The sequence below is a fragment of the Myxocyprinus asiaticus genome, chromosome 12 (genome assembly GCF_019703515.2).
Source record: "Myxocyprinus asiaticus isolate MX2 ecotype Aquarium Trade chromosome 12, UBuf_Myxa_2, whole genome shotgun sequence".
Lineage (NCBI taxonomy): Eukaryota > Metazoa > Chordata > Actinopteri > Cypriniformes > Catostomidae > Myxocyprinus > Myxocyprinus asiaticus.
The window spans coordinates 37,928,991-37,953,862 of NC_059355.1; the positions used below are offsets into that span (position 1 = coordinate 37,928,991).

Genomic DNA, 24,872 nt, shown 5'->3' on the forward strand with positions numbered 1-24,872 from the left:
TTCCCAGCAGTTCTCGACGGTGAAGCAGCAGACGGAGGCTATCTGGCATATCCTGCCCTGGCACGGCTCAAGATCCTGCACCCCGTCTGCTCGTCGCCAAGGGCGTCCCCCTGCGGTGACTGCACCGGCTCCACCGCAGCCCGCCCCTTCGGCCCAGCCCCAGTGTGGAGCCCACCGCAGGAAGCAGACGCCACCCGTCTCACAGTCGGCTGCTAAGAACCCACGAAGGTTGTCAAAGCGCCCCTGAGATGGGTGGAGGGCCGGGTGAAGAATCTTTTGTTGCCTTTGTGTTTGATTTCACCACATACCCAAGTGGCTGTGGTACCCAACAGGTCAGCAAAAGAGCGGTTTCCTCCTTCCCTGGGTCACATATCCAATGTGCACAGTCGTCATCACGCCCACCGTCCACGGGTTTTTCCTTGCAGGATTGGCGCTCCAGCGGCGGTCTCCCCGCCCCTGCGTGCCCAGCTGTGGCACACATCTGCCCCTGATGTGACAGTCTCCACGGGTTGCGAGGACAGGCCTCTTCCTCCCCTGTCCCAGGCTGTTCCGGGGGTGGTCGCAAGGAGCCAGGTAAGTGCTTCGATGTCCCTAGACTCAGCACGGCCACGACATGGTGTGGCACCTTGTGCTCCGCCCCGCCGTGAGGCCCTACCTGCCGGTACATCCATCACTGCGAGCCACTCACATCCTGGGCGACCTCAACACTACAGCGGACGCGCTGTCACAGCAGGTTACCCTCAGGGGAGAGTGGAGACTCCACTCTCAGGTGGTCCAGCTGATTTGGAGTCGATTCAGACAGGCACAGGTAGACCTGTTCACCTCCCAAGAATCCTCCCACTGCCCGCTCTGGTACGCCCTGACCGAGGCACCCCTCGGCATAGACGCGCTGGCACACAGCTGGCCTCCTGGCCTATGCAAATATGCGTTTCCCTCAGTAAGCCTACTTGCACAGACTCTGTGCGAGGTCAGGGAGGACGAGGAGCAGGTCATCCTGGTAGCACCCTACTGGCCCACCCAGACGTGGTTCTCAGACCCTCTGGGGTCTGAGGGTGTTTTGTGGCCTGGAGAAGTTTTGACATGCCTTGACATTTGTCCTTTTTTCAGTTGCTTAAAAACATATTAATGGCTAAAGTCTGATAACACAGTATTCTGCACAAACTGGGCTACAATAATATGTGAACAACATGTATGTACATGTTTGTATTTTTGAGAAAATAACGTTTATGCGTGGTTTTTGAAAAAACAAAAATTGTAAGTTACTGAAATATGGCCATATATCACATACTAAACATTTGTTCACAAGACTTTTGAGAACTGGATCTTGTAGCCTAGAGTTTTTGCTACAAAAATGATGTGAAACCATCCTGATCACTCATTCATACAAAACAATATAGTCATTTAACTTTTGTAAGACACTTTTAGTGTTAGAAAGGCAAATGTGAGGAGGTGTGGATGATCATGAATATTGATGTGATTCACACCTGAGGAGACAAAGACCCCTCCCCTGAGAGAGAATGAATGTGAGGAGACTTAATGATTGAATGTATTATCTGACTACACATTTTCTTTACATAAAGACTTTACTTAAAAACTTTAGACCCACACTACCATTTAAAAGTTTAAAGATCTGTAAGATTTTTTAATGTTTTTTAAAAAAGTCTCTTCTGCTCACCAAGGCTGCATTTATTTGATCAAAAATACAGCAAAAACAGTGATATTGTGAAATATTTTTACAATTTAAAATAACTGTTTTCTATTTGAATATATTGTCAAATGCAATTTATTCCTGTGATCAAAGCTGAATTTTCAGCATCATTACTGCAGTCTTCAGTGTCATATGATCCTTCAGAAATCATTCTAATATGCTGATTTTCTAATATGGGCATATTTACAGCACATTTTACACATTTACACCCGAACAGATATTTGCAAGCACAAGCTTCGTTGATGATAATGAGGCAGCATAAACACTAGTTAAAATCAAACTAAACATTCATATTATTTTTATATCATATTTCATATCATATTTATATCATACAGCATACAATTTAAATACCTTCTTTAGCGAAACAACATCTAAATGTAACTAAAACTTGCCTATTGGGACATATTTCATATGTCAATACTCTGAATACTGGCTGGCAAGTCTGGAAATAGTCCAGCTAGTAAAATATGTACATGTTTATATAAAATAGCATGTCAACTAATGTAAGTAAAACTAAATTACTTACTCATCCGGAATCGTATCCTCGGCTGGATCAAATCGCTCTTCAAAATGTAAACATTCATCGTCGGAGTCCCGCACTTCTTCTGAGAAAAATGTTAACTCTTCATCACTATCCAGTACCATCTGTAGAGCTTCCTCACCTGTGTAGCGTGCCATCTTCCAAACGCGCAGGAAAGTGAATGAATCTGATGATGAAACTTGATGTTTTTTAAGGCATTGTTGGGGGCGTTTTCCATTTGCATTTTGGGAATCTCAGCACATTACTGTATGAATAGCGCGCTCTGTTGGTGGGTGGGATCACATTAGCGATAATGAGTTGAGCCAGGAGAAACTGTACATCACTTAGTTTCATACAGATTACATTGCAGGAGAATATTTGTTTTACATTTGAATAGTTTTATTTAAAAGTAGACATTTTAAGCTTTCTTTAGACATATGTTTCATGTTTGTGTGCTAAGTATTCGCGGAGTTTCACTTCATTTTTGTGACGTGTTTCAGAAAGATGCTCGCGGAGACAGAGACGGCTGAAAGCACACCCTGTTTATTGTCTTTATTTTACAAAAGCACAAGGTTTTGTTGTTATTGTGAGTGTACACAAATAAAAGTAGACCCTTTATAGTTTCTAATGATGTCTTACACTTATCTGTATGCCCAAAAATGCCGAAGTATTTTAAGTTGTTTCCGCTGTTATGTGGAAAAAATCCAGCAGGACACGCCGGCGTGTCAGTCGACCCCAGAGGGTTAACTGAAGGGTTAACTTCTGACCCATATCTGCATGATTTTCTGCACTGCACTGCTGCCACACGATTGGCTGATTAGATAATCACATGGATGATTGTTGGTGCCAGATGGGCTGGTTTGAGTATTTCTGTAACTTCTGATCTCCTGGGATTTTCACACACAACAGTCTCTAGAATTTACTCCGAATGGTGCCAAAAACAAAAAAACATCCAGTGAGCGGCAGTTCTGTGGATGGAAACACCTTGTTGATGAGAGAAGTCAACAGAGAATGGCCAGACTGGTTCAAACTGACAAAGTCTACAGTAACTTAGATAACTGCTCTGTACAATGGTGGTGAGAAGAATAGAATCTCAGAATGCTGTTCTGAAATGCATGTTGGCCCTGTTTTGGCGGCATGAGGGGGACCTACAAAATATTAGGCGGGTGGTTTTAATGTTGTGGCTATGTCATCATGTGCTGTGCTCATCGACAATTCCAGAGTCAACTTGAGATGTTTTTCAGAAGTCAGGATAAAATTCAGTGGGGAATGCCAACCTAACATGTTCAAGGAATAAGTCTGATGAATAAAAAAATATTTTTCACTTAAGTCATCTCAGTGCTTGCTTGTTTTGAGTTGATCCATGGTGCGTACAGACGCCACTGGTTGATTGCATACAACTGCAAATGTGCATGTTGATGCAACTTGAATGGAATAATTTTTATTGCTACCAAAATGTCTTCAAAACTTTGATGCACAAATCAAATTACTTGTTTATTATAGAACAAAAATTTTGAATATTTAAAAAAAAACTCAAAAAAGTAATCTGATTACTTAACACACGTTACTTTTATCATGTTACCCCCAACTGTGGTATACTCCAAAGGGGAGGAGTCCTGGGTTATAAAAGGAAGCCCAGAACACCACATCAGGGTCTCTTGGTAGGCCTGAGGAGTGAGCGTGCAGTTGTGGTGCCATGAACAAATCAACCTTTGGAAAATTATAGTGTGGACACAGTTTATTTTTGTAAATATATTTTTGTATTTATTTTATTTTTGTTATTTTGTTACTTTGGATTTATTTGTTTATAACTTCCCACCTGTAAATACTTTGCACCTTGCTGGATTTTTGTCATCTGTTGCACCTGCAAATAAACAACACCTTGCGCCAGAGTATTACTGCGAGTTGGGCCATACATTTTTAAGATCCTGAACATTTTTTTTCACGTCTCACAGTGGACTTTAATATCCACAGCTTCACATTTGGTGTCAGAAGTGGGATGGCCACCTGCAAGATGGTGCAAAGAGGGCGAGAATCCAGAGGGGGCCTGCACTCCCAAGTGGAATCAGGTACTAAGGAGGATGTGGACTGGGATCTGGTGGAGATATCGAAGGAGGACGTGGCTGAGGATCTCCCACATACTCCGTTCAAGTCCAGCTGACCCAGGCCAGTCACTGTGGAGGCGAAAGCAACCTCTGATGAGGGGATGGAGAGATATCTGCTGGAGCTCCGGGGTCTTCGTCTGCAGCCACCCCGAGTGAGGTCGAGAGCCCGTGGTTGGAACTTCGACGCCAGCTCCGTCAAGATCTGCACCCGTGGCAGCTCCACCCGGAACAGCACCTGCTGATGACTCATCAGGAGATCTCATTCCAAGGAGACAGCCGATGCCCAGATCTGAACCACAGATACAAGTCTTACAGCAGGGGGAGTACATGGAGAACTTCCTATGCCAGTTCAGCATCTGGCTAGGACTTGGAGGTGGACAGAGGAGGAGTGAAACTGCATACTCATTCCATTATTAATGGGACCTACACTGGAGGCATATCTCGCAATGGACATGGAGAAAGCTGAGGTGTACGAGGACCTGAAAGATGCACTCCTGGAGAAATTCAACATCTCGCCAGAAATGTACTGCCAGTGATTCCAGTCGTCTACAGTGCTGGCTGGAGAATCACAGACGGAGACTTATCACCGACTGCGCAACCTCTACCGTCGATGGGTGTGGCCGGAACAATTGTTAGATGAGGAAATCGGAGAGGCTATTATCCTGGAGCGGTTGCAAAGTGTGCCACCCTACGACAGCCGTACATGGGTAAAGGAGCACGAGCCCACCACCGGACTGGCAGCGGCTAAGCTGGTGCAGCAGTACATGCAGTATACAGCAGCCAGGGCACAAAGCAACAGTGTGTGCCATGCACAAATCTTAGATGACAGGGTTCTGTTATGTACCCAGAGAAGTGGACAATTGTACTGATATCCTAGCCAAACCCCAAACCATGATTAACGTGACTGTTGATGGACAATGTTTGAATGCTATGTTGGACACTGGAAGTTTCACTTTTGAGATCATGTTTTGTGACAAATGTGTGTTGCGATGATACCACTGCCATTCAATGTGTGCATGGAGATGTGAGACGTGATCCCCGTGCTGAAGTGAATGTGTGTGTGCAAGAACAGTCATATCTGTTAAATGTTGCTGTTGTTGATAACTTGCCTGCAACATGATTTTGGGAATGGTCTTGCCAGCACTGTGTGAACTGATTCAAGCCACCACAGACTCTCACACCCATACCAACAAGACAGATGTTGTTCTGTCATGCCTTGTTGTCACTCAGGCCCAAGCTAACTGCCAGACTTGCACAATAGTTTGTTGCAGGGCAGGACCAAAGTCATGCACCTTGCTAACACTTTTCCATGGGCCGGTCACCTGGCACAACACAAGACATACACCCACATCAGCTCAAGCTTTTACTGGCCCACCATGTATACTGATGTTCACACATACTGCACTAAATCAACACCTACTCGCCCAGTTACCAGCTCTGTTCTGTCAAAGGCCTGGACGGACAGACCTACTCCACCATGCTATCTATCTCACCGACACCATCTCATCAGCTACCTTACAGGGTGCCAGAACAGCTGCTGGCTCCCCTGAAAGAGGAAATTGAGACTTTGTTACAGTTGGGAGTGATTGAGCCCTCAATAAGCGAGTGGAGCAGTCCTACTGTTATCGTCCCCAAGAAAGACAACACCTTACGTGTCTGCATTGACTTCCGAAAGCTCAATGGCCAGTTGAGGATTGATGCCTGCCTGATGCCGAGGATCGATGACCTGCTAGAGAAGATTGGACAGGCCCGGTTCATCAAAACCCTGGACCAGTGCAAGGGGTACTGGTAGGTGCCCCTCAGTCCAGCCTCCAGACCTTACACTGCATTTAGGACTCCGCTGGGGCTGTACCAATTCACCGTCCTTCCCTTTGGACTGCATGGGGCACTTGCAATGTTCTAACGGCTGATGGACCGGGTGCTCCAGGGAAGATCCAGGCTGAATGAAATGGACTTACAAGTGGTCCAAGGCTCTTGTTAATTAAAAAAACAAAACAAATTTTTTCATACTTAGACTATTTAAATGCTTTCTCTACATGCCGCAGAGATTAAGTGCTACTTATGTGCTACTAACTTTCTACTCAGTGCTTCGAGAAACCAAGCCCTTGTCAGCAAGGCTGCAAAATATTGAAATCTTGTTTTTAAATTGTTTTTGCAAGTGACGCACTGGACAGATTCACTACTCTTTTTTTACAAAAAAAAATAAAAATAAAAAAAAAATAAAAAAAATTTATTTAAAAAATAAATAAATCACATATTAAAATAAATGATTGTGCACTGAGTGTGAGTTTAGTTCTAAAATAGTCTAGATCTAATTATGCTTTTGATGAGAGCGTTCTAATGAATTTGGGCTTTATGTGCTGCATGTAAATTCAGCCTCTCATTCCATTTCATTTAGCTATCTGGGTCTAAATTTGGCAAACACCTCCATTTTCTCTCCCCCATTCAGTTATATAACATGTTTTTTTTTTGTTTTTTTTTCTACCCATATTTTGAGACTTGTGTCTCTACAGAACAAAAATTATGGAGATAGAATTGTTTCATATTAACATACAAATGGAAAGAGATTCACAAATAGAAGGTTGGTTAACAAATACATTTTATGAGATCCACAAATAAATGTAAGGAGTTTCACAAAAATGAAATGAATTCACAAATAAAAAGAATGAGATTTATAAATACACGTTAGGAGTTTCACAAAAAATAAAGTGAATTCATTAATAAATAAAATAAGATTTGCAAAAAACAAAACATTTACAAATTTATTTTTTTAACTCACAAACACAACTCTGTCCAGCATTCATTTGTGAATCACACGCATTTATCTGTGGATTGATCCTGTGCATTTGCAGATCGCTATAGGCATTTGTCAATTTTGAAACAAATCAGATAAACTCCAACGCCACAAACCTTTATAGAAACGGACGCCAGAGGAATACTGTGTCTTAAAGTTTGTATAATTTTCTCTCAGTTATAAACATGTGTAGTGTCTTGTTAAATGTCGACAGCTGAAAATTGCCCATTTGTAGAGTGCCCTGATCATTAGCATTATAGCTAACCTGGCTTACTGTATGAGTCTGCTATTTTAATTCTAACCAGGTTTCCTGACTGAAACTCCTAGCTACATAATGGAAATGTATGTATGTGTCGTCAAAACCTTTACTCTTAATGGTACTTGGCAGATCCAAACAGACACTCTACAAGACACTACAAAAATCAGTAGTACAGATAAAATAGTAAAGTGTCTTTATAAAACATGAATAATAGATGATCTTAGGAGCACAAACCATAAATTAATACCATAAATTACACAGTGTACAAGATCTGCTATGCCATTAATTTGGTTTCACATTATGTTAATGTATTAAAAAATACAATTAATTGAAGTAATATTTCAAAAGATTTCTATTTTTAGCACTTAGTGTTATGGCAGACCAGTCCAATGTTACTCATAATAAATAATTAATTTAACCCTGTAAAACAATGCATGTTTCACTTATTTATTCAGGATGTATATGGGCTGTGAGATATAGGAGGACAATAATAATAATAATAATAATAATAATAATAATAATAATAATAATAATAATAAAAGAGTTGCGAGGATACTGGAGAACTGGTGCTTTCTGCTCCACATCACAAAAAGATGGAAACAGTTGTGGGACTTTTGTGCTACTGGTGGTAAGACATCACAAAGCTCCATGGCCCAATCTTGTTTGTGTAACATGTTCTTTTCTATACAATAATGGACTTGTTTTTAATATGTAACAATTGTTTTTTCCAATCATTTGTGCAGAATGCTCTTAACCTGACTAGGAGTATCCGTCCCAGACAATTGATACAACGCCATGACGTGGCAATGAGGATGTTCATGTACAAAAAAATCGAGCAAAATGCCAGCACTCCAGTTGTTATGTTAATTTCCAGTGTTTGTGTGTTAAATACATGTACTCAAATTTATTGTCTTTTGTAGTTACATGTATGACAACCTGTAATTTGTAACCAAAAAATCATACCTTTTAGCCGGGGTTGGGAGGGTTACTTTTGAAATGTATTCCACAACAGATTACAGAATATATGCTATAAAATGTAATTTGTAAAGAATTCCATTAGATTACTCAAGGCCAGTAAAGTATTCTAAATACTTTGGATTATTTCTTCAGCACTGGTAGATTTTTTCACTTTTGACTATAAAAACTCCAGTACAGTAAGACAAAATACATGTTAAAAATGTATTTTCTGAAAAACCTAAATATCTTATGCAGTGTTGTTTCTAAAACAAGATAAATTAAATTTATCTTGTTTTAAGGATTTTTAGATATTTTTACAGGAAAACAATAAAACAAAATATTTTCAAGAATAGGATTTTTGCCCTAATATCAAAGGTCTTACTAGAAAATAGAAATTATGATCCAACGTGAATTTTCTTAATAAAAAATATGATCGTGCCTGGTAACGTGCATGTAAAATGGCTAGAAATGGCATTTTAGCTTAGCGTAAAGCTGACAATTTCCCCAGGGTTTATTTCTATTTCTTCTGCTCCAAACTTACTTCAAACTTACTTCTCTGTCTGCTTGTATGAATGTAACACATCATAAGAAAGTGTTTCACCACTGTTCAAATGCACTTTGGATCGCATCATTTATATATATAAATGTTTTCCATCTGAAAGGACTAAATATTAAATGAAACAAATGACAATAAAATGCAAAGTAATCTCTTCAATGATGAAAATACTTTTTGAATGTAACTGAATTCTAATTACCAATTATTTAAATTGTAACTGTAGTGGAATACAGTTACTTATATTTTGTATTTTAAATACGTAATCCCGTTACATGTATTCTGTTACTCCCCAACCCTGCTTTTAGCCAACAGACTTGCTTTAAACTGTTAAAAACAGACACTCTTTCAAACCTAGTTACCTCAAAATGCCTTAATAGAATTCAATAAAAGATTTATCAACTAAATGACAAGAAATATTTTGTCAAATGAAATGAGTCACTGACTTTCTTCTGTGGGAGGAACTCAAAAGGAGATGTCAGGAATAATGATAGGGACTGACAGCCTTGATTTCATTTCAGCCTCATTAGCAGTATCTATATTTTACAATGTATTCTCAATAGTACTAAATAGTACAGGTTTTTAAAAAAACATGAGGGTGAGTAAATTACAGAATTTTCATTTTTAAGTAAGTCAACCCAAAGACAATGTTATGGTTTATTTAAATTTTGTATTGCACTTTCATTTCAAGACATGGCATTGTAACTTAAAAGAAATCTGACATAACAGAAAAATAATCTCATATTACACATTTTAAAAGGTGTCCTGTATTGGAGCTGGAACCACTGAGTTTGGAGCAGGTGAGTCAAGTGATCAAAGTTGATGGGCAGTACACAGGGGGAAACATCTGAAAAAGATTAATGAGTCAATTATCACTGTCAGAAAATGAAGCTGTATTTTAGAAAGGGACCCTGTAATTGTACCTCTTAAAACATTCACACAAAAGTGCTAAAATGCAAAATTCTAATAAAAATGACCTTACAACTTCTTCTATTAAATACATTAACATAATGTGAAACCAATTTAATGCCATAGTAGATCTTGTACACTGTGTAATATAGGGTATTAATTTATGGTTTGTGCTCAAGACACTATCTGTACTGATCTTTTGTAGTGTCTAGTAGAGTGTCTGTTTGGATCTGCCATGCAACAGTAAGGGTAAAGGTTTTGACGACACATTTCAGTCAAGAAACTTTGTTAAAATTAAAATAGCAGACTCATACAGTCAGCCAGGTTAGCTATAAACTTATGATCAGGACACTCTACAAATGGTCAGTTTTAAGCTGTCAAAATTTAACAAGACACTACACGTTTATAACCGAGAGAAAATTATACGAACCTTAAATCACAGTACTCCTCTGACGGCGTCTGTTTCTTTAAATGTTTGCGGCCTTGGAGTTTATCTGTAAGTGCTTGATTCCATGCTCATGATGAGGATGCTGTGACTCTGGTCCCGCCCTGATAGTAAAACGAATCATGATTGGTTGAAGCAGTGGCGGACTCAGGCTGTCTGTGGGGCAGGGGTGAAAAAAATAAAAAGGGCACCAGCTGCATGTGATGGGACACCAGTGTACAGAAATTTGTGATGTATTTATGGTGAAACAGTTCCAAAAAATTGTATTATGTGACTCAGATTTTATGTACAACTACTACACCTCTGTAATAAAAACGCACAGGGAACTATTAACAATTTAACCATTTATTTCACACACACACACACATGTTGGTGCAGCTATCATTATGAGGACTCTCAATCGACATAATGATTTTTATACTGTATGAACTATAGATTATATCCCCTAACCCTACCCCTAAACCTAACCCTCACAAAAAACGTTCTGCATTTTTACATTTTCAATAAATCATTGTTTAGTATGTTTTTTAAGCGATTTGAATTACGGGGACACTAGAAATGTCCTCATAAACCACATTTATAGCATAATATCCTTGTAATTACCAGTTTGTAACCTAAAAAAAAAGTCCTCGTAAACCACTTAAACCTGCATCCCCCCCCCCCCCCCCCACACACACACACACACAAAGTAATCTCTCCAGTAATCAAAATACTTTTTTTTTACCAATTATTTAAATTGTAACTGTAGTGGAATACAGTTACTTATATTTTGTATTTTAAATACGTGGTCCCGTTACATGTATTCCATTACTCCCCAACCCTTCATAGGGGCACCCTATAGGGCACTGCATCACGTTTTCTTGCACATTGGGGCACCCTAGAGGGCACCGCATCACATTTTCTCCACAGGAAGGGCATCCTAGAAGGCACTTTATCACATTTTCTTGCACACTGGTCCACCGTATAGGGCACTTTATCATGTTTTATCTACCATAAGGGCATCAAGAGGGCACTTTTGTGGCATTTTTATTTTCTAACATAGGGGCATCAGGGGGGCAAACATGCAGTTATAGCATTGAATAGTATAATAAACGTTTTTGTTCGACAGCCCTTTTATGCAAAGAATAAAGCTTAACCATATACTGTAAAGCCTACCATATGAAATCAAAAATGTGATTTTTTAAACCTATTTTTTTTTAACAAAATAATGAAATTTTAAGCACGTTGCTTAAATTCAGTAAATACTCATTTTGAAATATCAGTATCAAAATAAACGTTATTGTTCATTTTACTTCAAAGAGTGCATTAAAACATGATGGTAGCTATTTTGGAAAGTTATATAACAGGGTCATCTACTTCCAGTACATCATGGAAACTTTCACCAGGAGACAGTAGATATATTTGTGAAACAACTTTCTATCTGTGACTCTCTTTACATTTGAATGTTAATATGAAACAATTCCATCTCCATAAACAAATAGTTGTTTTCCAATCAGTGGCCTTTTTCAAACCGGTATGGGCGTTTTCAACCTTTTTACATGATTTGTCTGCTACATTGAGATTCTCTACCGTCATTGGATAGTTCAGAAATGGCCATCCTGGTTTGGAAACGCCCACTGATTACTACATTGTGATTCTATACTTTCATTGGATAGTTGAAAAATGCCAGTCTAGATTGGAAAATGCCCACAGATTGAGAAACAGCAATTATTGTACTGCAGAGACCTATACTTCCCATTTTTGGGACCCAGCCTGTATGTAGAAAATTGTAACCCAAAGCATTGATAAACAACACTAAACTCAGAACTCTTAAAATCAAATTAGCTTCAATTAGACTTTATTTTCTTTAAGTAAAATAATTAAGATGCACCGTGAATTGATGCAAATGTGCTATTTCCTCCTCTGTGGAATAACATTTAAAATCACTCGTCCATATTTCCTCCATATCTCCCTCTCTTGCTCTTGCTCTCTCATGCATCATCCCAGGCCCTCAGCAAAAGCTGCTGTACTCATGCAATTATCATAATTACTAACGACTCTGCAGTCTACTGCTGAGTGTACGCGCACACACACAGACACACACAAAAGTGCACCTCATTTCCTTCCACCGGCTCTTCATTCACACTAAAGAAAATGTACTGTACACTTTTCTTTTTCCCCACAAATGAAATGTAAATGCCTCTATAAATAAGACATGGACTGCTTGAATGAAATTGTTAAAGCAGAAGAGTGGAATGTTATCTCAGGTGAGGTTCAAGTAAAAGGGTCTGTGGCTATATTTCAAGAGAAAGAGTCTCAAGTCTTATTAACTCAAGCTGTAAAAGACAATATATACCAACAATATACAAGCTCAGACAAACCATCTATAACTGTTTTGTTAACTGATTATGCAGCATTGTGATCCACTGAAGTGTCTAGTAGTGGTTGGTAGAATGCCCATTAGTAATCATGAGTAATCATGATGGCGCCGCAGATGGCTGCCTCGGTGTGACGCTCCTCAGTTCTTTTGTTGTTTTTGTTTGTTTGTCCTGTGTTTAGTAATCTTTTTCCAGTCAGTTTTAACAGAGACGAACTGCTGAACATTCGACAGCATGTACCAGACAATCTTTTCACGGATTTTGAATATTCAGATATTTTGAATATTTTGCTAGACATTTTATTTGGAGGCACGGCTTTGTTGTTCAGGAGATGCAGGCGAGGGAGATGAGCCGGTGCGCTGGTCAAACTCCGTCGGCGCGGATTTCGAACAGCGCTGCCAAGAATTCACTTAGCGAATCTCCGCTCTCTTCCTAACAAAACAGACGATCTGTATCTCCTCACCCACACAAACAAGGACTTTTCAACCTCTGCTGCCTTGTGCTTCACAGAAACCTGGCTGAGTGAAGCCATTCCAGACAGCGCGTTACATCTGCCGGGCTTCCAGCTGTTCAGAGTGGATCGCATCACGGAGTTAACGGGGAAAACGAGAGGCGGTGGAACATGCTTTTATATCAGTGAAAGTTGGTGTACAGATGTAACAACGTTAAAGATGATGTGCTGTCCTAATTTGGAAGCGCTCTTTATAAACTGTAAGCCTTTCTACTCGCCACGGGAGTTTTCCTCATTTATTCTGGTGAGTGTGTATATCGCGCCAAACGCGTGTTTGAACACAGCGCTGCAACAGCTGGCTGATCAGATCACAGACATGGAACAACCATACCCGGACTCAGTTATTATTATTCTTGGGGATTTTAACAAAGCAAATCTCACACGTGAACTGCCCAAATACAAACAGCACATCACATGCCCCACCAGAGACAGGAACATACTGGATCATTGTTACACAACAATAAAGGATGCATATCGCTCTGTCCCTAGAGCAGCTTTGGGACTCTCTGATCACTCACTGGTTCATCTTCTTCCAACCTACAGGCAGAAATTAAAATCAACCAAGCCAGTAGTAAGGACTGTAAAGAGATGGACCAATGAAGCAGAGCGGGAACTACAAGCCTGCTTTGACTGCACTGATTGGAGTGTTTTTGAGGCTGCAGCCACAGACCTGGATGAGCTCACAGATACTGTAACATCATATATCAGTTTCTGTGAGGATATGTGCATTCCTACTAGGACTTATTTAAAGTTCAACAACGACAAACCGTGGTTTACAGCAGAGCTCAGGCATCAGAGTGGCTAAAAGAAGATACTCTGAGAAGCTGAAAAACAAGTTTTCAGCTAACGACCCTGCATCAGTGTGGAGTGGCATGAAACAACTCACAAATTACAGGACTCCTACCCCCAACCCTGTAGGGAACCAACAACTGGCTGACGACCTGAATGTGTTCTAATGCAGATTTGAAAGGCCTAATCTCACACCCCACACCCACTCTGACCTTCACTTCACACAAACACCAACACCTCCTGCAACCCCCCTCCTCCCCCTCCTGCTACTCAACCTGCACTGAAGATCTGTGAAGATGATGTGAGCTGCATCTTTCAGAAACAAAAGACGAGGAAGGCTTCAGGCCCAGATGGCGTCTCACCAGCGTGTCTTCGATCCTGTGCTAACCAGCTGGCCCCCATCTTTACACAGATCTTCAGTAGATCACTGGAGCAGTGTGAAGTCCCATGCTGCTTCAAACGCTCAATCATTATTCCTGTCCCAAAGAAACCAAAAATCACAGGACTTAATGACTACAGACCTGTCGCCCTGACGTCTGTGGGTTGAAATCATTTAAGAGACTGGTGTTGGCCCACCTGAAGAACATCACTGGACCCTTTCTAGATCCCTTACAATTTGCTTATCAAGCAAACAGGTCTGTGGATGATGCAGTCAACATAGGATTGCATCATATCCTGCAACATCTGGACAGACCAGGGACATATGCAAGGATCCTTTTTGTGGACTTCAGTTCAGGTTTTATCACCATCATCCCAGCTATACTTCAGAATAAATTACACCAACTCTCTGTTCCCATGTCTATCTGTCAGTGGATTACCAGCTTTCTGACGGACAGACAGCAGCTTGTGAGACAGGGGAAACTCACTTCTAGCACCTGTACAATCAGCACTGGTGCCCCCCAGGGATGTGTGCTCTCCCCACTGCTCTTCTCCTTCTACAACAATGACTGCATTGCCAAGGACCCCTCTGTCAAGCTCCTGATGTTTGCAGATGACACCACTGTTATCGGCCTCATCCGAGATGACGATGAGTCTGCATACAGAAGGGAGGTTGAACAGCTGGCTGTCTGGTGAAGTCAAAACAACCTTGAGCTGAACACGCTCAAAACGGTGGAGATCATTGTGGACTTTAGGAGAAACACCCCAACACTGACCCCCCTTACCATTCTAAACAGCACTGTGGCAGCAGTGGAGTCATTCAGGTTCCTGGGCACTACCATCTCACAGGACCTGAAGTGGGAGACCTACATTGACTCCATTGTGAAAAAGACCCAGTAGAAGTTGTACTTCCTTCACCAGCTGAGGAAATTCAACCTGCCACAGGTGCTGCTGATACAGTTTTACTCAGTAGTCATTGAGTCTGTCCTCTGCACTTCGATAACTGTCTGGTTTGGTTCAGCTACGAAATCAGACATCAGAAGACTACAAAGTGAGGAAAAAGGCTGGAAAAATCACTCTGGACCCCACTCACCCTGCACACTACCTTTTTTAACTTTTGCCTTCTGGCCGACGCTTCAGAGCTCTGAGCACCAGAACCGTCAGGCACAGGAACAGTTTTTCCCTCAGGAAAATGTCATGAATCCATGTCATGAATAGTTAAATTGCCCCACTGAGCAATAACTATGTGCAATACACAGTTTAGTCTTTTTTATATTTATCCAACACATCCAACCTCTTATGCCATTTCATTCCTCTGAAGAAAAAAAAAAAACATTTGCACTGTACATAACAGATTGTATTAGATTTGCACTACCCATGTGTATGTGTGTATGTATGTAGGTGTGTGTCTGTACGTATGTGTATAATTAGTTTTATTTTTTATTTTTTTATTATTATCTGTGTCTTACTGCTGTTTTTGTATTGTTTTTGTATTGTTGTACATTGGAAGCTCCTGTCACCAAGACAAATTCCTTGTATGTGTAAGCATACTTGGCAATAAAGCTGATTCGGATTCAGATTCATTAAACGTTATAAAGCTGTAACAAGAAATGTCCAGCTAGTATTCAGGTTTCCACACTCATAGAAAATCTGGAAATGTCAGAAATTTTTTTAATTGTGATCTCCAGGCCTGGAAAAATTATGGAAATTATAAAACAAATAAACAAAAAAATAAAATAAAACAAAATCAGCTCTAAATATTTTTTTTTTTTTTTTTTAGTGCAATCTCTATGAAATTACTTTTAAAAATCCTTATCCAGTAATCACAAATTGATTGGAAAATCCATGGAAATTCATTGATCAAAAGATCTTATAACATTTTAAATCCAGCTGCAATATATCAGTTGATTTTGACTATGTTCTTTATCTAATTCAAAACTTTAAAGGAATATTCCGGGTTTAATACAAGTTAATATCAGTCAACAGCATTTGTGGTATAATGTTGAAAAATGTATTTGAACTTGTCCCTCCTTTTCTTAAAAAAAAAAAAAAAAAACAGTGAGGTGATTTTTAAATAGTTTTTTAAACAGTGAGTTAGAGTGAGGTATACTTACAATGGAAGTGAATGGGGCTAATCCGTAAACGTTAAAATACAAATTATTTCAAAAGCCACAAGACGTAACAAATATGTGTGTTAATATGGTTTTAGTGTGATAAAATCGCTTTCCAACCTTTTCTGTTTAAGTTGTGTTCAGTTTTACAACTTCGTTGCCATGGCAACGTAATGCTGTAAACCCTAGAACTCAAACAAGGATTTAAACAAATTTAGAGTTCAAATAATACGTTCATTTTTACAAGAATTAATGTTATAAAATTATAGGCTTCACATTTCTGTCTTTAAACGCTCAAAAAATTGTCCCCTTTCAGTTCCATTATGAATGCCTCACTGCACCCTCGATTTTCGCTTTTCTTAAAGAAAAGGAGGGACGAGTTGAAAATATTTTTTATGGTAATCAGCATTATACCACAAATGCTGTTGATTGAGCTTAACTTGTATTGAACTGTATTGTATTGTAATGTTCCTTTAAACACACAAGAAACCAATGAGAATAGGTTACCATTCAACTGAACTGCACTTGAAATTTGGGTGTGTTGCCCCCCTTCTTGTACTGACATATAGACTTTGAAATATGTGTTCAGCAATTCCAGTGGGTGTACAAATGAATCAGGCAGTTACAGGGCAATCATGATAAGAGGGGCCCTAAAGGAATCAATGGGAATTCTGCTTGGGTGGATAGGGGTGGAGGTACTATTAAACTGCTGATGGATATTGGTCACTTCTGTGTCTAGGGGCTCGATGGAGAGAAATATAGGACTGCTTCACACAGCCTAATGTAATTATAAGAGGAACAGTGATGTTCTGTATTGTGTTACAGCTCTTTAAAAGCCTTTACAAGCCTTTATGTTGTGTTTAACAGTATTGTTCAGATTAGTTTAAAGGGATAGTTCACCCAAAAATGAAATTCTGTCATCATTTACTCTCAGACCTATGACTTTTATTTATTTTATTTTTTTCTCCATACAGTGAAAGTGAATGGTGACTGAGGCTGTCATAATCATAAACATCTTTTGTGTTCCACTGAAAAAAGAAAGTCATAAGGGTTTGGATTGACATAATGGTGAATAATTGATGTCAGAATTTTCATTTTTGGGTGAACTATCCCACTTCAACTTCCTGTTCCAATAGAAAATATGTCAACACAGGAAAATAAATTGCTTCATTGTGTCTTCGCATATGAATGATGTGTTCATTTTATACACGTGGATGTTAGACACACATTCTTTTCATGTAGCTAGCTCACACACACGCATGCATATACACTCTCAAGCTGTCAAGTTTTAACATACACTGGCAGCCAAAAGTTTGGAATAATGTACAGATTTTACAGTTTCAGAAAGGAAATTGGTACTTTAATTCACCAAAGTGGCATTCAGCTGATCACAAAGTATAGTCAGGACATTACTGATGTGAAAAAACTGCACCATCACTATTTGAAAAAAGTCATTTTTGATCAAATCTAGACAGGCCCCATTTCCAGCAGCCATCACTCCAACACCTTATCCTTGAGTAATCGTGCTAAATTGCTAATTTGGTACTAGAAAATCACTTACCATTATATCAAACACAGTTGAAAGCTATTTGGTTTGTTAAATGAAGCTTAACATTGTCTTTGTGGTTGTTTTTGAGTTGCCACAGTATGCAATAGACTGGCATGTCTTAAGGTCAATATTAGGTAAAAATGGCAAAAAAGAAACAGCTTTCTCTAGAAACTCATCAGTCAATCGTTGTTTTGAGGAATGAAGGCTATACAATGCTTGAAATTGCCAAAACAAAACTGAAGATTTCATACAAAGGTGTACACTTCAGTCTTAAAAGACAAAGGACAACTGGCTCTAACAAGGACAGAAAGAGATGCGGAAGGCCAGATGTACAACTAAACAAGAGGATAAGTACATCAGAGTCTCTAGTTTGAGAAATAGATGCCTCACGTGTCCTCAGCTGACAGCTTCATTGAATTCTACCCGCTCAACACCAGTTTCATGTACAACAGTAAAGAGAAGACTCAGGGGTGCAGGCCTTATGGAAGAATTGCAAAGAAAAAGACACTTTTGAAACAGAAAAACAACAAGAAAAGTTTAGAGTGGGCAAAGAAACACAGACATTGGACAACAGATAACTGGAAAAGAGTGTTATGGATCTTAACCCCATTGACATTTTGTGGGATCAGCTAGACTGTAAGGTGCATGAGAAGTGCCCGGCAAGACAGCCACATCTGTGGCAAGAGCTACAGGAAGCGTGGGGTGAAATGTCACCTGAGTATCTGGACAAACTGACAGCAAGAATGCCAAGGATCTGCAAAGCTGTCATTGCTGCACATGGAGGATTTTTTTTATGAGAAATCTTTGAAGTAGTTTAAGAAGTTCTGAAAAAATAAAATTCAAATTGTAATACTAATTTTTCACATTATTAATGTCCTGACTATAAATTATGATCAGTTGAATGCCACTTTGGTGAATAAAAGTACCAATTTCTTCCATAAGAGCAAAATCTATACATTATTCCAAATTTTGGCCACCAGTGTACATCACTTCCTGTGTGCCTGTACCCAGTCTTCATAAAAAATCTTCCAGAAATAACAAAGAGAAAAACATACTCTGAAATATAGAGGGCTACAAGGTGTTCTTCAGTTTAACAGTATTCTCTGAACCAACAGCTCTGAAGGCAGATTACTGTGTGTGTGTGTGTGTGTGAGTGTGTGTGTGTGTGTGTGTGTGTGTGGGTGGGTTTGGGTGGTTTATTTTTTTAGTTAACAAACTGTTAATTACAAGGGTATTATGCTATAAACGTGGTTTATGAGGACATTTCTAGTGTCCCCATAATTAAAATCGCTTAAAAAACATACTAAACGATGTTTGTTTGAAAATGTAGAAATGCAGAACATTTTTTGTGAGGGTTAGGTTTAGGGGTAGGGTTAGGGGATAGAATCTATAGTTTGTACAGTATAAAAATCATGATGTCTATGGAGAGTCCTCATAATGATAGCTGCACCAACATGTGTGTGTGTGTGTGTGTGTCTGTGTCTGTGTAAAGGAGAGAGGACAGTAGCAGAGAGATAAACACACAGATGGTGCTGTGATGGCTCACAGGCACATGCTACTTTGTACTTTTCCACCTTCCACCTACTCACTCGCACACAGTAAACCCAGCATCCTTTAGATTTTGTCTCACTGCTGCTTTTAACAGAAACAGAGCTTCCTTTTAATCTTAATGTTTTTTGGTATGCTTGGCAAACCACCAAATGCATGACAGAGCAAAAGAACACACTTAGAGGTTTAGAATGCTGCCATGAGATAATGAAAATTGTGAAGCAAGTATGTACCATCGGTCTTTTGTTTCTTAAACAGACTTAATCTTCTTCCTACCTAAACAGAAAAAAATGCACATACATTTTACAATATAAGTAAAACTATACTATACTATTCTATACTATACTAGTGTATACTATACTAGTGTATACTATACTATACTATACTATACAATTTCCAGGATTTTACAAGATTTAACAGTGATTTGTTACAATAAAATACTGTTTTCAGTAGTTTACTTTAAAATCAGTGCAGGCTAGGCAAATTTTCTGTTACAACAAACAAATTACTGTGAAAAAAGAAATTATAATATTGCATTGCATTATGAGAAAATTGTTTCATTTGAAGTCACCATTATGGTGTTTAGTGTTCCCTTAGGATGGGATCTTATCTTATTTAGTTGCAAATGTGTTTAAGAACACAATTTATTGTACAATGTGTATGGAGAAAATTGTCAATTTAGTGGGTTACTTGTTGGACCATGATGTATAGTCCACCATACGATGGATTTGAAAGTAAATAAAAAGTAATATTTTAAATAAACAATGAGAAAGGATTTTTGCATAGCTAGACAGTTGTCTGTATAAAGTTGTCTATGAATTGGAATAAATTGTAGAAATACAACTGTAAAATATACTGTGAAAGTAATGCAACTAATAGCCAGGAATTTACTGTAAACTCACACAATTTCTTTTTTTACGGTGTACTATACTATACTATACTATACTATACTATACTATACTATACTATTAATATTGCCATAAACAGCCCAAGGGGAACAAAAGTAATTTGACAATTTTGTATGTATGAGCAACTGAAAAACTGTTATTTAACAACCTAACACACAGAACAAATGCTGGGCCAAATTTTATATTAGTGTTAGCCATATTATCAAGTGACAGACTGAATTTTTGACAGACTGAATAAAATTTCATAAAGACAGACATACAGTCTTAGATGTCAAAAACAAGAGATATAGGAAGAGATATGGGATTTGCTATCCTTACTTTGCATGTTTATATTGTTTATTGCAATTTATTATTTTCATATAGGATATTTTCCCCTGCTGTTTGTGACCCTATCAGAACAAGTCTGTGACCTATTTTTGGGATGCAACTGACCAGTTAAGAACTACAATATGTACTATGCTACACATAAGGCATTATGTACCATCAGCCAGTCATTATGGCAAAATAAAGCCTATTTATCACTCTGAAGGGTTTTATTTTGTGATAATGACCGGCTGACTGTACATTCTGCTTATTACACAAGAATAACACTGGTTACCATATAAATAAAAAATTGTCATGAACATTTATTTGAGTTGAATTTGTTTTATTATCTGAGAAGTAAGACTGCAGAGTGATCGAGAGACATCCAACTAGCACAGCTAGGAGACCAGTTGCCTGGGACAATGGTCAATTACAGTTCTGCACTCATTATACAAAACATTATTTCTGCAAATGCCATGGTTGACCAATCAAAATAAAGTATTCCAGAGAATTTTGTAATATACTATACTGTACTATAAAACACAGTGGCAGTGTAGCTGTCAGTGTTTTGCTCTTGTGCTTTGTGTGGAGGAGGAGACTGTTTGGCCTGCTCATCTCTTTCTCCTTCACAACACTTCTCTTATTCTCTTGCTTACTCGTTAGTCACTCTGTCATCCTGTGCCCTCGTGACATTCAGGGAGAGCAATGAATCACATCAGAGGAGGAAATATTGGGAGAGAGAGAGAGAGAGAGGAGAGAGAGAGAGAGAGAGAGAGAGAGAGAGAGAGAGAGAGAGATTATGTATGAAAATGAACATGTCTAGAAAATATGAAAGATTTATTTATACACAGTTTCTGTAAAGGAGAGTTAAAATGAGAGTGAGAAAGATATCTGAATGTGAGGATGGAGAGAATGTGTGTGTTGTTGAGTTAGAAGAAGGTGGGTGTGAATTTAGCTTGAAGTGGAAAGAGTATTTTTAAGTGTAGACTTGAGAGGTGTTTTACAGAAGAGACAGAGAGTGAGACAGAAAACCAGACTGAGTACTTATGCAAGTGGGAAAACAAGAGCGTATTAAATGTCTTCAGTTAAAAATAGAAACCCTCTGTGCTTTGTCATTTGTTTCAGAAAACTCTCACCCTTTTTCTGTAACAGCTCATGTATTTACAGTAGTCCTGAGTTCCATATCTGACTGTGAACAACTGTGATAGATAAATCAAAAACCATCTTAGATCAAGACACAGATTAAAGGGCTAACATTTATAATGTTGTTTTATCTATAATAACTGCAAACTGTTTGATGCAAACTGATAAATGGTCTTGTGAATATTATTGTTGTTTTTCCAGTGCAGTTCATCTAAATTTTGATATTGTTTTACTTTTTGTTCTTTTTGTAGATCACAAAGCAGCAGCTGCAGACCTCTAAGGATCGCTTTGAGTCTTTTCTCAAAGGAGACACACAGATCGTGGCAGATGAGGCCTTCATCAATGCAGTTCAGAGCTACTATGAGGTAAAGTGCCATTGTGATTGTAGAATGGCTGGCAGAAATTGACCTTTGTCCTGCTTATACAGACATTCTAATTAAAGAAGTAATCATCCATGGCATTATTGGTTGCACTGACTTTTTTAGCACTTGCTTTTGACCTCAAACCTGGCAGAGACTGCTTCTTGTTTGATGTTTAACAAAAGCTATAATAATGTAGTGGTTTCTGGATTTCACAATGAAATACAGTATATGTTAAACTAAAAAAGGAGTCAGATGCTTAACATGTGCATAGCATTGGTCCTTTTTAAAGTCAATATGAAATTTACCCTATTTTCTTTCTTAATTTACATTAACTTATTATGCTTTATTTAACAGAACACATTAAAAAAGTCTGTCTTTAAATCTTTCATCAGCTTCTGCTTGTTATTTGATAATGATAACCAATTTCAAATGAGATATTTATGCATTGTTTTAGCAAACTCATATTCAGGTTTGGCTCCATTCCCAGCCTAATCTCATGAAAATAACGAGACTGTAGCGTAAAATTTTTGCAAAAAGATATTACGTTCTTTCTGCCCTATGTTTCCACTGGCGTGGAAAAACTCAGCTCAAAGCCACTCTCAATGCCAGAGAGCTTCCGCTTTTGGCCGTGGTACAGCGATTGTGGGCTTTGTTTGCAATGGCTTACTACCCATACTACTTTTACTCATTCTGCCACATCAGTCTATGACAGAAATAGTAAGAGTAGTATGTAGTATGCCATTTCGAATCCTGTGATTGGTTTCAGTTCACGGTCAATGTAATCATCATAAATATGCACGATTACAGTCAGAAAGGTGCAAACTTTATTTCCAAATGGCCAACGTATAAAAACTGTGTAGATGTATTGTCTCACTTTTGCCCACGGTGAGTTGCTCGCGCCCAGCGTTTTCTGCTTTTCATTTGCATAAAGCTGAGAATTCTCAACTTTTTTGATGCTCTCGGCTTCTCCCTACGCTTGATCCGCACCGTTGTCAATCCCACAATGCACCTTGAGAGCGTGGTGCTTGACATCCATAGGAATTATTTGAAAACGTTTGCGCTACCTCACTTAAAAACGGCAGTGAAAACGTACGGTTACTGTACGTTTCCACTGGCGTGGAAAAAAGGCACTCAACCCCACTCAAAATGCTAGACAGTTACCGCATTGGGGCATGTTTGTAATCAGCAAAGCCAGTGTGTTTTGTCTCTCATTGTTTTCAGTATATGAGTAAAAATATCATCTTATGCAGTATATGCGCGATTACCGTTGGAAAGATGCCACCTTAGTTTTCGAATGCACACAATATGCAAACAGTGTTGATTTATTACACTTTTGCTAACCCAGCCAAATTATTGCCTCAATGAATGTGTGCAATCATCATTTGAAGTCTATTTGAAGTATACATGATGATGTGATTAAATCACTAAATCCAGCAGAAACTCCAGCATTAAAGGCATATTTTAAGTGCTTATGACACTTAACTGCTTTCAGCTCACATTGATTGGCTGCCGTTCGACGTTTTTCATTCCTCAGTTGCCTTTTAACTTTTTCGACGCCCTCAACCACCCTCAACGCTTTCTCCGCACCGCTGACAATCCCACAATCCACTTCGTGAGCGTGGTGCTCGACTTCCATAGGAATGAATTGAAAATACTCACTCTCCTTCGCTCAAAATGCAGTAGCGGTAACGTACGGTTACATGTATCGCAGCAGTTCCAAGGTGAAATGTCCACTGTGTGGCACTAAAAACGAGTTAAACAAATGGGGGGTTAATGCTCTACCGAGTTTTAAATCAACAAAACTGACCACTCTTTTAAGTCTTTAATCTAAACCTAACTGATAATGGCATAAAAAGTAAATATAATTAAGTGTTTAAACTACTTGTGAATTGTGTTAAAGGGAATAAAAGCCATTATTGTTGGAGCATGTCTAGTGTTCATTTCAGAAGGAAACTGCCATGATACATACTGTACAATGAGCCACGTAAAAATAATTTTGCAAAAATTTAGATATAGTAATGTACAGTATACCCACATAGTAAATTTTCTATGAGACCAGGTTGTCCATTCCAGTACAGAAGGATCAGTTTCATAATTCAATCAACTCCAAATGGATAAAATTAAGTCCTGTCTAACATTTTTTCTTTTTGAGTACCCGTTTACTCAGAAATATGTCATGCTATAGAAGTAAAATGGGTTGTGAATGCCATTTTGTGTTGATTTTAAGAATCTTTTTTATTTTGTATTAGATACTAGATAAATGGTATTAGATTAAGGACATTAAAAATATTTAACAACCAGAGATTGTAGATTTCACCAAATCGTCCCCCATAGAATAATCAGCAGAATTAATGCAAATGAGATCTGTGTCTCTGCCCATGTGAGGTCATGGTAAAATATTAACTTCTCCTTCTAGCGATTAGCTCAGGCTATTGATAGCAGAAAACAATGATATCACAAATCAAGACCTTGATTATTGTACTGGGTATTTGAAATTTAGGATACCTTATTGTAGTTACCGCACTGCAGATTAGACAAAACATTTAAGTGATGACACACCTTCATATTAGTGAATTACCATACAAATGAGAGTACCTAAATAGCCCTTCAGGGACAGCTCTCCTTAGATAAAACACATCTCAAAATACAAGTGTTTACACATG

At 38.7% G+C, this 24,872-nt stretch overlaps 1 protein-coding gene across 7 annotated transcripts in view; it reads left to right on the forward strand.

The window, feature by feature from the left end:
* Window positions 1-24,872, forward strand: part of cadpsb (Ca2+-dependent activator protein for secretion b) — a 168,130-nt gene that overhangs the window by 31,609 nt on the left and 111,649 nt on the right. For all 7 annotated transcript variants that reach the window (XM_051712681.1, XM_051712677.1, XM_051712678.1 and 4 more), the window contains exon 2: window positions 22,099-22,212. In XM_051712681.1, coding sequence (XP_051568641.1) covers window positions 22,099-22,212 — 114 coding nt within the window. The remainder of the gene's footprint in view (window positions 1-22,098; window positions 22,213-24,872) is intronic.